General features: G+C 45.0%; 1 protein-coding gene across 1 annotated transcript in view; it reads right to left on the bottom strand.

The window, feature by feature from the left end:
* Window positions 1–14957, bottom strand: part of GPATCH3 (G-patch domain containing 3) — a 74344-nt gene that overhangs the window by 27740 nt on the left and 31647 nt on the right. Inside the window, exon 2 of the mRNA XM_077295689.1 lies at window positions 1610–2028. Coding sequence (XP_077151804.1) covers window positions 1610–2028 — 419 coding nt within the window. The remainder of the gene's footprint in view (window positions 1–1609; window positions 2029–14957) is intronic.

Genomic DNA, 14957 nt, shown 5'->3' with positions numbered 1-14957 from the left:
AGGGTAAACATCGGGTTACTAAGCGCGGCCCTGCGCTTAGTAACACGATGTTTACCCTGGTTACCAGTGTAAAACATCGCTGGTATCGTTGCTTTTGGTGTCAAACACGACGATACACGCCGGTCTGACGACCAAATAAAGTTCTGAACTTTGTTCAACGACCAGCGACATCACAGCAGGATCCTGATCGCTGCTGCGTGTCAAACTAAACGATATCGCTAGCCAGGACGCTGCAACGTCACAGATCGCTAGCGATATCGTTTAGTGTGAAGGTACCTTTACTGAGGATCAGCTTTTCCACACAATTACTTTTCTTGCTGATTGGACTCTTACCATGGCGAGTTTTTTTTTTCAGTGTTGTAATAAAGATTTTAGTATAACTATTGAATATACCATCAAGGTGTACACAAATTCCATTCCATGTACATTGTGTTTGTAACACTGAGTGTTTGGACAGATATTGCACTCTAGGGTTAGAGAAGTGGTGGTGGCCACTTTTTCCTAATCAATAGGTAAATGCGACATTACATGGTGGTCTGTGACCACTGACCTCAACTCATTTCCAAAATCATAGAGCAATTCTTTGTCTTATAACTAGAGATGGGAGAATTAATTTGCAGGACTCCAGTCCATTGGCCATGTCAGTAACTGGTGACTACTGGACAGGAGGCCTGCAAATCCCCTTACCTCCTCTGGCATTTCCAGCTCTTCCTTTGATTAGCTGGACTGATGCAATGTCATCACTTGCAGTGTGATGCACACGTCGTGCCAGATCAGCTACTCTAAGAACCGGGAGACTAGGAGATTCGTAGACCTCCCATCCAGCAGTCACCAATTATTGACGTGGACTGAAGTCCTGCCAATCAATTCTTCCATCTCTACTCATAACTAGTGACTAACTAAGGACTGCACCTGTCCATCCTGGTAGACCAAGCATGTGCATGGACAACATTTTTCCTTTGTGACCAAAATTAAATATCTTCCTAAATGAACTTTAGAGAGCAATTCCCAGGACAACTGATGATTCTTAGGGGATGCCTTTATCTTTTAAACAAGTACAGTTAGGCGTCTGGAACACCCACAATCAGAGGGAACTATGGTCAATACTGCATGTCCCATCCACCTGAATATACCAAACTTCTTACGGAAGCCCAGTGGCTTACCCGTACAGGCAGCTGTGCCTTGTAGCACAAGGAAAGCCTCAGTTATGTTACAGAGAACCCCTGTAAACATCCCTTTTAAACTAAACATATAGTTCAATACTAAACTAGGATTCACCTGAATAGCAAATGGGTCTAAAATCATGCATTAGAAAGACCACTGCAGCCAGTCACTAGCCACAGTACTAATACAATGATCAGTTGTGGCTATTCGACAGTTGATCCCACTGGAAGGGGAGGTAAGGAGACTGGCAGAGGACCCAGGCAGCAGTATGGAGGAGCGGTAAATAAATAAGTCTTTTGTAAGACCATGCTGGGTCCTTTCATAAAATAAGGGTGGACGGCCTTTTTAGAATCAGAGCAAGGTCTCGTTTCCAGCATGGCTGCATTTCTCATTTAAACAAGTAAAGACTATTTGAGACATTTGAGCCAGCAATTCCAGGACTTACATCTTCAGAGTGGGATTGCTCCTCATTGTCATTCTCTTGTCTAGGAATGTCTGACTTGAGCACATTGGATCCAATATTACCTTCTTCGCTAATCTCATGTCCATTAGCAGTGTACACACCCTCTTCCTTCTCTGAGATCTTTGTGCAAGCATAAACATAAGGGACGCTGCTATAACGTCGACCAGTACGACAAAACTTCAGACCCAGTCGAGTTATGAGCTTGGGTGGCAAGCGGCAAGTTCGTATTAGCTGCATGAATACACCCAGGGGGGTGCCAACATTTCCTTGGGGCATGAGTGCTGGAGGATTAAGCTCTGACATGCTGAGCAACTCTGCTGATGTTACACGCTTCTCTCCATCAACTGAACATCGGGCACCCAGCAACTCCCGTCGAGTCTTGTAGGGGAAGATCAGGGGGTCTGAGGGAGAAAAAGCAAATTATTGTAACATATTATAGTACAAACATTTAAATCCATGTTTTCCCTATACACCTTTACCCAACTGTATGAGGTGTAAAATCAATATCTCATAAGGACCTGCCTTGATGAAGCACTAAGAATAGATAGAAGTGAAGCTCTGCAATTGGCAATAACATTTTTTAATATAAATCAATGGTGGCTAAACATTGATCTATATATCAGCTGTCATTGTGATAGGTGGCCTAACAACTCCGTAATAGTATTAGACAATCGTACTGGCCCATACATCTTCGATAGCTGCTCACGTATTTTCAATGGGGAGTGTGGATTAAAAAGACTGTCTGGTAAGAAATAGTGCTATTTGTCTGAGGATAGAACCCGGGGACCCACCAAACCCGACAAGCATTACGCTTGACCCCTGGACGAAGCATTTCCCAGCGAAACGCGGATCGGATGTAGTGGGTCCCCAGGTTCTACCCTCAGGTAATTATACCCTGGTTTACTATACAGGCACCTTTATTATGCAATTTATATTGGACACTTATGCATACTTTACTATTGCTAAAGTGATTCACATAATAGGCTTTCTTATAACGCTGTTTCTTACCAGACACTTATGCATACCCTACCTTGTTCCACGCAACTTTGCTGCTTGCGATGGGGATATTTTTGTATTATGGTGTGTGATCTTGCAACATTTATTGTTGCCATCATTTGATATGTTGAGGATTTTTCACCTCTACTATGAAATAGCAATTACAACATGAATTATGCAGAATTAGATAGATAAATTATCCGTAACCTATGTACTTATCCGTTTGTGTAACATCCTGTGAAAATTAATATCCCCTGTGTACCGACCTAAAACTCTGTATCTGTGGTATTCTGCCTTACCTTTTAAACCTTTTTATTAATTTGTTTAATAAAATGTACTATTGTAACTGATTCGTGGCCATATGTAAAGATTCTTTTACTTGGTGTTGTACTCCTTGCTTTATGGCTGACTTTATTTAGGATAAAATCTGGTGCCTTTATGTTCATTATATGGTAAAACTGATTGGACAATACGATTCTCCAGGTTAGTACGAGTATGCAGATACCAAACATGTATAATGTAATTCTGTTATCTCGATTTTTGTTTTCGTTACACAGTTTACCAATCAGATTAATTTGTTAATTTCTGAACACAGCGATAGCAAATGTGTATTTTAGATTGTTTTATTTCCAATGGGGTAAAAAGGGGGGGGGATCTGAACTTGTGTTTTTTTTTATAAATATTTGGAAACACTTTTTTTTACTGCATTTAAAAGGGAATTTGAGGCTGCAGTCATCTGACCATTTGTGCTGTACATAGCCGTGCTTTACCAAGGTAATGTATAGAAGAAGCCATGATCCATCAACGCTAACCATGGCCGGCGTTCACAGGAGGATGACAAGCACAGCGGTTAACAGCAGACCCCCAGCTATCATAAAAGCCCTATCAGTGTCCAGCAATTACATCACTGGCGCAGTGATGGGAGAATGAAAAGACATGCGTCCCTGTTGGCACGTCTTGAATGCTGCAGTTCGAAAGTTGTAACGCTTTTCTGTCCTTTCTCTGAGCTTCTCAGCTGATTTATGGCCACAGACCACTTTAAAGTTGAATGTTCAGGGAAAATAACCTTGTAAATTTTGCAATGAAATCCAATTACAAAATTATTTTTAGCCCAATACAAACACATTTAACCCCTTGGTGACAGAGCCAATTTGGTACTTAATGACCAGGCCAATTTTTACAATTCTGACCACTGTCACTTTATGAAGTTATAGTTCTAGGATGCTTCAACGTATCCCACCGGTTCTGAGACTGTTTTTTCGTGACATATTGTACTTCATGTTAGTGGTAAAAATTTCTTCGATATACACTACCGTTGAAAAGTTTAGGGTCACTTAGAAATTTCCTTATTTTTGAAAGAAAAGCAGTTTTTTTTCCAATGAAGCCAACATTAAATGATTCAGAAATACACTCTATACATTGTTAATGTGATAATTGACTATTGTAGCTGCAAACATCTAGTTTGTAATGCAATATCTCCATACGTGTATAGAGGCCCATTTCCAACATCACTCCAGTGTTCTTATGGTACTTTGTGTTTGCTAACTGTTTAAGAAGGCTAATGGATGGTTAGAATACCCTTGAAAACCATTGAGCAAGTGTGTTAGCACAGCTGTAAACAGTTTGGCTGATTAGAAAATCTATAAACCGGACCTTCCTTTGAGCTAGTTGAGAATCTGGAGCATTACACTCTCAAAATGGCAAGAAATTGCCAATAAACTGCAGATTTCCTACAATGGTGTGCACTACTACCTTCAGAGGAAAGCACAAACAGGCTCTAACCAGAGTAGAAAGAGAAGTGGGAGTCTGTAGTTGGAGAAATCGACACCTCACAGGTCCTCAACTGGAAGCTTCATTAAACAGTACACGCAAAACGCCAGTGTCAATGTCTACAGTGAAGGGGCGACTCCGGGATGCTGGCCTTCAGGGCAGAGTGGCAAAGAAAAAGCCATATGAAAGATTAATATGGGCAAAAGAACACAGACAATGGCCAGAGGAAGATTGGAAAAAAGTGTTATGGACAGACGAATCCAAGTTTGAGGTGTTTGGATCACACAGAACATTTGTGAGACGCAGAACAAATGTTGGAAGAGTGCCTGACACCATCTGTCAAGCATGGTGGAGATAATGTGATGGTCTGGGGTTGCTTTGGTGCTGGTAAAGTGGGAGATTTGTACAAGGTAAAAAGGATATTGAATAAGGAAGGCTATCACTACATTTTGCAACGCCATGCCATACCCTGTGGACAGCGCTTGATTGGAGCCAATTTCATCCTACAACAGGACATTAAGTGGCCCAGTGCAGTCACCAGATCTCAACTCCATTGAGCTGTTGTGGGAGCAGCTTGACCGTATGGTGCGCAAAAAGTGCCCATCAAGCCAAACCAACTTGTGGGAGGGGCTTCTGGAAGCATAGGGTGAAATTTCTCCAGATTACCTCAGCAAATTAACTGCTAGAATGCCAAAGGTCTGCAATGCTGTAATTGCTGCAAAGGGAGCATTCTTTGAGGAAAACAAAGTTCGAAGAAGAAAATTATTTCAAATAAAAAACCTTTTTTTTCCGAACCCATGTCAATGTCTGACTAGATTTTCAATTCATTTGGCAACTCATTTGATTAATAAAAGTTTTTATGGAAAACACAAAATGGTCTGGGTGAACCTAAACTTTGGAACCGTAGTGTAACTTGTGTTTATTTATGAAAAAAAAAACCTGAAATTTTGCAATTTTCAAACTTAACGCTCTGATTTAAGGGCAGAAAAATTATGTGACAAAATAGTTAATAAATAAAAATTCCCACATGTCTACTTTACATCAGCACAATTTTGGAAACAATTTTGCTAGGAAGTTATAAGGGTTAAAAGTTGCCCAGCGATTTCTAATTTTTCCAACAAGATTTACAAAACTTTTTTTTTTAGGGACCACATCACATTTGAAGTGAGTTTGGGGTGTCAATATAACAAAATACCCAAAAGTGACACTATTCTAAAAACTGCACCCCTCAAGGTGCGCAAAACCACATTCAAGAAGTTTATTAACCCTTCAGGTGCTTCACGAGAACTAAAGCAATGTGGAAGGAAAAAAATGAACATTTTACTTTTTTCACAAAATTTTTTTTTTACTTTGGAACCAATTTTTTATTTTCACAAGGGTACCAGGAGAAAATGGACCTCAACATTTGTTATGCAATTTCTCCTGAGTATGCCAATACCCCGTATGCGGGGGAAAGCCACTGTTTGGGGGCATGGCAGGGCTCAGAAGGGAGGAAGCACCGTTTAGACTTTGAGCACAAAATTGGCTGGAACCAATGGTGCCACCATGTCGCGTTTGTACCTAATGTACCTAAACAGTGGAAATGCTGGCCTACTGAAATATATGTTCAGTAAATGCACTCAATATTTGGTCGGGGCTCCTTTTGCATAAATTACTGCATCAATGCGGCATGGCATGGATGCGATCAGCCTGTGGCACTGCTGAGGCATTATGGAAGCCCAAGATGCTTTGATAGCAGCCTTTAGCTCGTCTGCATTGTTGGGTCTGGTGTCTCATCTTCCTCTTGACAATACCCCATAGATTCTCTATGGGGTTAAGGTCAGGCGAGTTTGCTGGCCAATCAAGCACAGTGATACTGTTATTTTTAAACCAGAAATTGGTACCTTTGGCAGTGTGAACAGGTGCCAAGTCCTGCTGGAGAAATTTCCATCTCCAAAAAGCTTGTTGGCAGAGGGAAGCATGAAGTGCTCTAAAAATAGAATTAGTTCTTACCGGTAATTCGGTTTCTAGGAACCTTCCACAACAGCCACTTCGGAGGTTGTCTTCCCCACCCTAATAGGGGACAGGAACACAAAGAGGTTAAATACCCCTCCCCTTCCTGCACCGCCAGTGTTTTCCTGGACACAATAGCATGTATAATTACCACAAAAGTGCAGGAATCATCCAATAAGAATATCAGATAGGGAGGGAAATTAGTGCTGTCGTGGAAGGTTCCTAGAAACCGAATTACCGGTAAGAACTAATTCTATTTTCACTAGTCACCTTCCACGACAGCCACTTCGGAGTAGTACCAACAGCTAATTTCTCTAGGGAGGGACCACGGCCTGCAGAACACGTCTGCCAAATGTTAAATCCCTATTGAAATTAAGCCGGTAATGTCTGGTGAATGTATGGATGGACGACCAGGTGGCGGCTCTGCAAATCTGCTCTGATGAGGCATTCCCCCTCTCTGCCCATGATGTTGCCATCGCTCGGGTAGAGTGTGCTTTCAGAGAGGCAGGTGGATCCAGTCCCTGTGATAAATATGCCAGACAAATAGACTGTTTGATCCAGTTTGCAATAGTGTTTTTTGCCGCCTTCTTTCCCTTGTTTCGTCCCGAGAACTGGATGAATAAATTTTGATCAATTCGCCAGGCTTCAGTCTGTTGTAAGTAAGATAGAACCACCCTGCGAACATCCAAGGTGTGGAAGGGTCTGTTCTTTAGGGTTGGAGGGGTTCGGGCAAAATGAAGGTAGTAGAATGTCCTGATCTCTGTGGAAATTCGAGACCACTTTAGGTAAAAAGGACCGGTCTAGTTTTAGTATGATGCTATCCGTAGTAAACGTTAGATAAGGTTCCTGTATTGACAGGGCCTGTAATTCACCAATACGTCTAGCCGTAGTGATTGCGACTAGAAAGACTGTTTTTAAAAAGTTAAGTTCTTTATGGTTATAGCATCCAGGGGTTCGAAAGGATCCTGGGTTAGAGCGTTAAGTACTGTATTGAGGTCCCAAGAAGGCACCTTACTACGGAGCGTAGGACGAATTCTGGATGCTGCTGTCATAAATCGCTTGATCCAGCGGTGATTTGCTAAGCTTAAATCAAAAAAGCTACTAAGGGCCGATACTTGCACTTTGAGTGTGCTAGGGGTAAGGCCTATTTCCAAGCCCTTCTGTAAAAATTGTAAGATTTTCGCTATATCAGGATTGAAGGGGTCTGGAACTTCTGGGAAGCACCAGGACGTGAATTTTTTCCAGACCTTAGTATAGATGGCATTGGTTACTGCTTTTCTGCTTTTTTGAAGGGTCTGAATTACGTCATCCGAGAGTCCTCTAGCTTTTAAGATTGTGGCTTCAGTAGCCATGCTGCCAAGTTCAACCTGTTTAGGTCCGGATGTAGTAGGGGACCCTGGTGTAGGAGATCGAGCTTTTGAGGTAGAAGGCAGGGACCTTCCAGGGCCATATCTAACAGGGCGCCGTACCAGCTCCTCCCGGGCCACAACGGGGCAATCAAAATTGTGGTCACTCCATCCGCTCTGATCTTTTGCAGAGTTTTCCCCAGCATGGGAATGGGAGGAAAAGTATATGCAAGGTTGAACTTCCACTGCTGTGAGAAGGCATCTATTCCCTGTGCCTGGTCTTTGTGATGAAGGGAGAAAAAGGTTTCTACCTTCGCATTTTGCCTGTTGGCGAATAGATCCACCTCTGGAGTACCCCATTTTGAGGTTAGGGATTGAAACACTGTTTGGTCTAGGGACCACTCTCCTGGATGAACGTCTTTCCTGCTGAGGAAATCCGCCTGAGTGTTGTCTAACCCCCTCAGATGTACCGCTGTGACCGATAGAAGGTTTTTCTCTGCCCAGAAAAATATTCTTGCAGCTACTTCCTTCAGAGAGGCATACTTTGTTCCCCCCTGGTGTCGTAGATAGGCTACCGTGGTCATATTGTCCGAGTAAATACGAACGTGATGATTTTTGATCAGCGTAGATGACGCCTTTAGGGCTTCCTCTACAGCTTTTAGTTCTCTTAGATTTGAGGAGCTGCTGCTGATATTCGATGTCCATTGTCCCTGAAAGTGGAAACCCTCTACCACTGCACCCCAGCCTCTTTTGCTGGCATCTGAGCGGAGCGTTTTTAGGGGAAGGTGATCCCAGCTGACTCCTCTCTGGAGATTTTGGTAATCTAGCCACCACCATTTTAGAGCTGCTTTCACATGGCCAGGGAGAAGAATCTTTTGACTCAATGGAATCTGTCGTCTCCTGGAATGTAGGAGTACGTATGTCTGGAGAGCTCCTGTGTGAGCCTGGGCCCAGGACACTGATTGTATACATGCGGTCAGGGACCCTAGTACAGACATCGATTCTCTGAGGGTCGGTGCACGCTGGCCCCTGAATTTGGCTACTTTGCGGACAAGGTTGATTTGATGATCTTTGGGCAGAAAAGATGTTCTTACTTCTGAGTCCAGTAGCACCCCCAGAAATTTTCTTCTTGTGGAGGGATGGATCTCTGACTTCTCCAGATTTAGGATCCCACCCAGGGTTTGTAATATCTCTAGGGTCTTTGATACGTCTGTTTCCAGACAGGGGGCAGATGGAGCCATAATAAGGAAGTCGTCTAAATACGGGACGATGCATATTCCTTGTTGACGGATGAAGATTATTGCTTCTGCCATAATTTTCGTGAAAACCCGTGGGGCTGATGAGATGCCGAAGGGGAGGACATTGAACTGGAAATGTTCGATCTGGTGACCCTTGGAGACTGCGAATCTGAGGAATTTCCTGTGCTCTGGGTGGATTGGCACATGGTAATATGCATCCCTCAGATCCACAGTCGCCATCATCCAATTTTGACCGATGAGGGGGATTACCGATTTGACGGTCTCCATTTTGAATCTCCTGTACCGGACTGATTAGTTTAAGGGTTTCAAATTTATGATAATTCTGTTCTTCCCCGATGGCTTGGTTATCAGAAAAAGGCGTGAATAATGACCACATCCTTCCTCCAATTTCGGTACCTGCGAGATCACATTTGACCGCAGTAGTTTTTGTAGATCAAGTACAAGGAGTTTTGGAGGTCTGGGTTTTGAAGGGAGGTTATCCTTAGGCATTGAGGGGGTGGTCTCACGAATTCTATTTTTAGTCCCTCTTGAACTGTACGAAGGACCCACTGATTTGTGGAGATGGTCTGCCACTTGGTGAAAAAGCGTGAGTCGACCCCCGACCGGAGCACAGTCATTGCTTATCTGGGGTCTGTTGGGCCTGAGGGGCCAGGATATTTTTTCCCCTGCCTCCCTTGGGATAGCTCCACCTTCCCGTTTTGCCTTTTCCTCTCTGTGAAGATTGGTCACGGGAGGGACGAAAAAAGCGTTTAGGAATCTTCTGCTCAGGGAGAGATTTCTTTTTATCTGCCGCCTTATCCAAAATATCATCCAGAACGGGTCCAAATACATTATGACCCTGAAAGGGTATGCTACATAATTTGGACTTGGGAGACAAAATCGGCTCCCCAGGATTTTATCCAAAGTGCTCTCCTGGATGAGTTAGAAAGAACGGCAACTTTCGCGGCTACTGGGACCGATTCAGCAGAAGCATCAGCTAGGAACCCCGTTGCCTTCTGTAGCAAGGGTAGGGAGTCTAAAATCTCCTCTCTTGGGGTACCCTGTGTCAAGTGATCCTCAAGCTTGCGTAACTAGACAAATAGAGATCTGGCCACGCAAGTGGAGGCTATATTGAACTTTAGTAAATTTGTGGAGGTGTCCCAGGACTTTAACAAACTCTCTATTTTACGATCCATCGGATCCTTGAGTTGCGAAGAGTCCTCAAATGGAAGGGCTGTTTTCTTAGTTACCCTGGACACCTGTACATCCACTTTCGGGGTCTCCCATAGAGAGTTATCCCCGTCCAATGGACACCGTTTTTTTTAGCTCTGATGGCACAGTCAGACCCTTTTCAGGGAGGTCCCATTCATGAAGAATTAGATCTCGTAAATTCTTATGTACTGGAAACCCTTTTTGATCTTTGGGTTTCAGACCCTCAAACATCTCATCTTGTACTGTGAGTGTAACCTCTTCATCCTCTACCCCCATGGTGCCTCGTACTAAACTGATTAGGTCACTCATGTCCTCAGAATTAAAATAGTATTTTTTCTTTTCTGATTTAAGGGTGGGGGTAGAAGTGGAGTCTTCATTTTCCCAATTATCCTCTGAACCCGAGGACTGGATTTCTCCTGAGTCTGGGTCGGATTCTACTGGGGCTTTTTTCCTCTTCTTTGGAGGGGGTGGCTGAGGCACCGACATTTGTGAGAAGGTGGCCATAGAAGAACGGACCTCATCTTTAATGAGGGATCTAATGCTATCCAGCAGCGAGGGTTGTTCAGCGCGTAGGACCTCATCCGTACAGGATTGGCAGAGCTTTTTCCCGTATGTTAATGGGAGTTTGGTCACACACACTTTACATTTGCGGCTTGACTTTCTAGGATCAGAAACCTTTTTTCCCTATAAGAGAGAGAAAGAGGGTTTGCTAAGCCACTTAGGGGTATATAGCTATATATACATATATGCATATACGTATATACAGGATAGCTGGGCCCCAACACCTGCTACTTACTTTGGTAGGAGGGGGAACGCTGGCATCTGCAGATGCAGTGCAAGGGGGTCTGTCACCGTCCATGTCCGTCACGTAGTGTAACAGTCAGACAGCTTACCTTGCTACCCGGATCTCTTTATGTAGGATCGAAGGCCCAGCGTCATGGTGCTCCTCCCCCCCATTGCCCGATTGGGGTAGGGTCCTGGAACGCCCCCAAAAACGCTGCTGTATGGCGTGTTTGCTGCATCGGACGCCATTACCGACCGGCGCGTGCTCCCTGGAACGCACCTGAGTGAACCGGAAGTGACGCACGTTAACCCGGAAATGACCCAGCCGTCGGCCGGCCACAGACTACGGGACGCGCGCCACCTCCAGCACTGCAGCCAGGGAGGAGGGAACCGGGGGGCTGCTGGAGGCCCCCGGTACGCACGTCACCGCCCCGCATTACCCCACGAAGGGAGCGCAGGAGGGGCGGGAAGGTCCCGAGTCCTCCGAAGAGAGGAGACGGGAGCAGCATTTTTTGAGGAGGGACGCCCGACCTTCATGCTGCCCGGCTTTCTGGTAAGTGGAGCTCCGGTCGCCAACCACGGCAGCCCCTTCAGAATCTCTTCATGCCCCATAGGGGACAGGAAAACACTGCAGGTGCAGGAAGGGGAGGGGTATTTAACCTCTTTGTGTTCCTGTCCCCTATTAGGGCGGGGAAGACAACCTCCGAAGTGGCTGTCGTGGAAGGTGACTAGAGAAATTTCCTGGTAGACGGCTGCTCTGACTTTGATCTTGATAAAACACAGTGGACCTACATTCAGCAGATGACATGGCTCCCCAAACCATGACTCAAACCTCAAGCAACTTGGATTGTCTGTCTCTCCACACTTCCTCCAGACTCTGGGACCTTGATTTACAAATGAAATGCAAAATTTACTTTCATCTGAAAACAACACCTTGGACCACTGTGCAACTGTCCAGTTCTTTTTCTGCTTGGCCCAGGGAAGGCGTTTCTGGCGTCCTCTATTGGTCATGGGTGGCTTGACACAAGGAATGCGACACTTGTAGCCCATGTCCTGGATACGTCTGTATGTGGTGGTTCTTGAAGCAATAACTCCAGCAGCAGTCCTCTCCTTGTGAGTCTCCCACAAATTTTGGAATGGTCTTTTCTTTATCCTTTCAAGGCTGCGGTTATCTTGGTTGCTTGTGCACCGTTTTCTACCACACTTTTCTCTTCCACTCAACTTTCCATTAATATGCTTGGCTACAGCACTCTGAACAGCCAGCTTCTTTATCAATTACCTTTTGTGGCTTACAAGCCTTGTGGAGTGTGTCAACGACTGCCTTCTGGACATCCGTCAAGTCAGCAGTCATCCCCATGATTGTGGAACCTACTGAAACAGACTAAGGGACCTTTTTAAAACGTCGTCCTCAGCATTTCCGCAACTTCCTGCCGCAGGTAAAACGCATGGGGAATTTGCATGCATTTTCAGCTTGCAGATAGCTTGCGTTTTCCAAGCGATTTGAAGCATCACTTGGAAAACTAATTGACAGGTTGGTCACACTTGTTAAGCATAGTGCTTGACAAGTGTGACCAACTTTTTAATATTGATGCTGCCTATGCAGCATCAATAGTAAAACACAGAATGGCGCTCCCAGTACGTTCCGTTCCCAGGGATGCTTTGCGCGAAGGACCTTTGTGACGTCACGGTCGCGTGACCGCGACGTAATCTCAGGTGATTCGCGCAATGCATCCCTGGGAACGGAAGCCGCTGCGTGCACCGCTGAGGTGCAGGAGGAATCAGGGGGCCATCAGAAGGTAAGTATATCCCTATTTTTATTTTAATTCTTTTTACATGAATATGGATCCCAGCGCCTGAAGAGAGAGTCTCTTATCCTCCAGATCCTGGGTACCATCCGCATATGAAGCGCTCACTTTACGCATGGTGGACATAGCCACATGGGTAAAGTGAGCGTTTCAATGCAATCCTATGGCTGCGGAATCATAGTGATTCTGCAAAAATAATGAACATGCTGCAGATTTTACCGCTATGCGATTCCGCTGCGGGAAAATCCACAGCATGGGCACAGCAACTGCGGAATCCCATAGGATTGCATGGGAATGCTGTTTATAAGCGTTTACTCTGTAGCAAAAACGCAGCAGAAACGCATTAAAAAAAAATGCAACCTTAGGAAGCCTTTGCAGGTGTTTTTTGTTAATTCTAATTTACTGAGATAATTACTTTTGGGTTTTCATTAACTGTAAGCCATAATCATCAACATTAACAAAAATAAACACTTGAAATAGATCATTGTTTGTAATGACTATATAATATAGGAGTTTCACTTTTTGTATTGAAGAACTGAAATAAATGAACTTTTGATGATATTCTAATTTATTAAGAAGCACTTGATATGCCCCTTATGTGTTTTACTGACAACAGACAAACAAGTTGATCGTTGAATAGGTTTAAAATGAAATAAGGAGACAAGATGATGATATACACTTCCTACGGTCCAAGATTTGGAAATAAAGGAGTATTCTCTTGAGTTGATATCTATCAATCCAATTCACCCTTACAGGCTTATTAGGAACTTTGTGTATTTTATTTCTTGCTTGGTCCTTACAGGACCAGTAGGAGTTTAGTGTGTAGAAGTTTGATATTGGGGGGAGGAGAAGGTAGAGGGGGAGTTGGGATCCATCTCTTGGGAATTTACCGTATTTTCCGGCGTACAAGACGACTTTTTAACCCCTGAAAATCTTCTTAAAAGTCGGGGGTCGTCTTGTACGCCGGGAATCGCCTTGTACGCCGGGTGTATATGGTGGGTGGGGGGGGGAGTGATCCTGATGACGACGAGGGGGCGTCTCACAGGAAAGTGAGTATCCCCCATTACCTTATCATAGCGCTGCAGCGTGGGGTCTCTGTGCTGGGAGCGGCGGCTGCTGTGCTGTGGCGGCTCCTCTTCTGCAGTGTGGGGCCTCTGGTGCTGTGGGGCGGCGGCGTATCTTCATGCAGTCGGGGCTCCTCTGGCATCTCAGCCTGGAAGCCCCGCCGGCAACTCCATCGGTGTAATGCGCTGGCCTCCGGGAAAATGGCCGCTGCTTAGATTCAGATCTCGTGTCCCGAGATTTCGGGACGAGATCTGAATCTGAGCATGCGCAGCCCCCAGCGGCCGGGCCACCGCATCGCACCTATTGAGCTGCCTCCGGGAAAATGGCCGCTGCTCAGATTCAGATCTCGTCTCCCGAGATCTCGGGACGAGATCTGAATCTGAGCAGCGGCCATTTTCCCGGAGGCCACCTGACCGCATTGTACCGATGGAGTTGCCGGCGGGGCTTCCAGTCTTTGAGATGCCGGAGGAGCCCCGACTGCATGAAGATACGCCGCTGCCACTGCCCCACAGCACCAGAGGCCCCACACTGCAGAAGAGGAGCCGCCACAGCACAGCACAGCAGCCGCCGCTCCCAGCACAGAGACCCCACGCTGCAGCGCTATGATAAGGTAATGGGGGATACTCACTTTCCTGTGAGACGCCCCCTCGTCCTCATCAGGATCACTCCCCCCCCCCCAAAAGGCACATATTCACCGGCCCTATAAGATGACACACGGTGTATAAGAAGACCCCCAACTTTTAAGAAGATTTTATTTTTTAACTGGTAAAGTTGGGGGGTCGTCTTATACGCCCAGTCGTCTTATACGCCGGAAAATACGGTATACTCTATCATCATATAAGAAAACAAGTGGCCAATAATATGATAACATCAGTCACTCTCAGGCTGTGTGCACACGTTCAGGATTTTTCGCATATTTTTTTTTTTTGCTATAAAAAACGCGATAAAACCGTGAAAAAAAAAAATAGTCTGATCCCATGATGGCACCACAGAGAGAGGGGGATTCGCCCTCAGAGACAGGAAACCTACAGGTGAAAAAGGCGGTACATCTCTCCCACATCAGTTGGTTTACAGAGCCTTAACAGAACTTCAGCTATAACTTAAACGGTTAAACTAAATAAAA

The sequence above is a fragment of the Ranitomeya variabilis genome, chromosome 3 (assembly GCF_051348905.1).
Source record: "Ranitomeya variabilis isolate aRanVar5 chromosome 3, aRanVar5.hap1, whole genome shotgun sequence".
Lineage (NCBI taxonomy): Eukaryota > Metazoa > Chordata > Amphibia > Anura > Dendrobatidae > Ranitomeya > Ranitomeya variabilis.
This window is presented reverse-complemented; position numbering and strand designations above follow the sequence as displayed.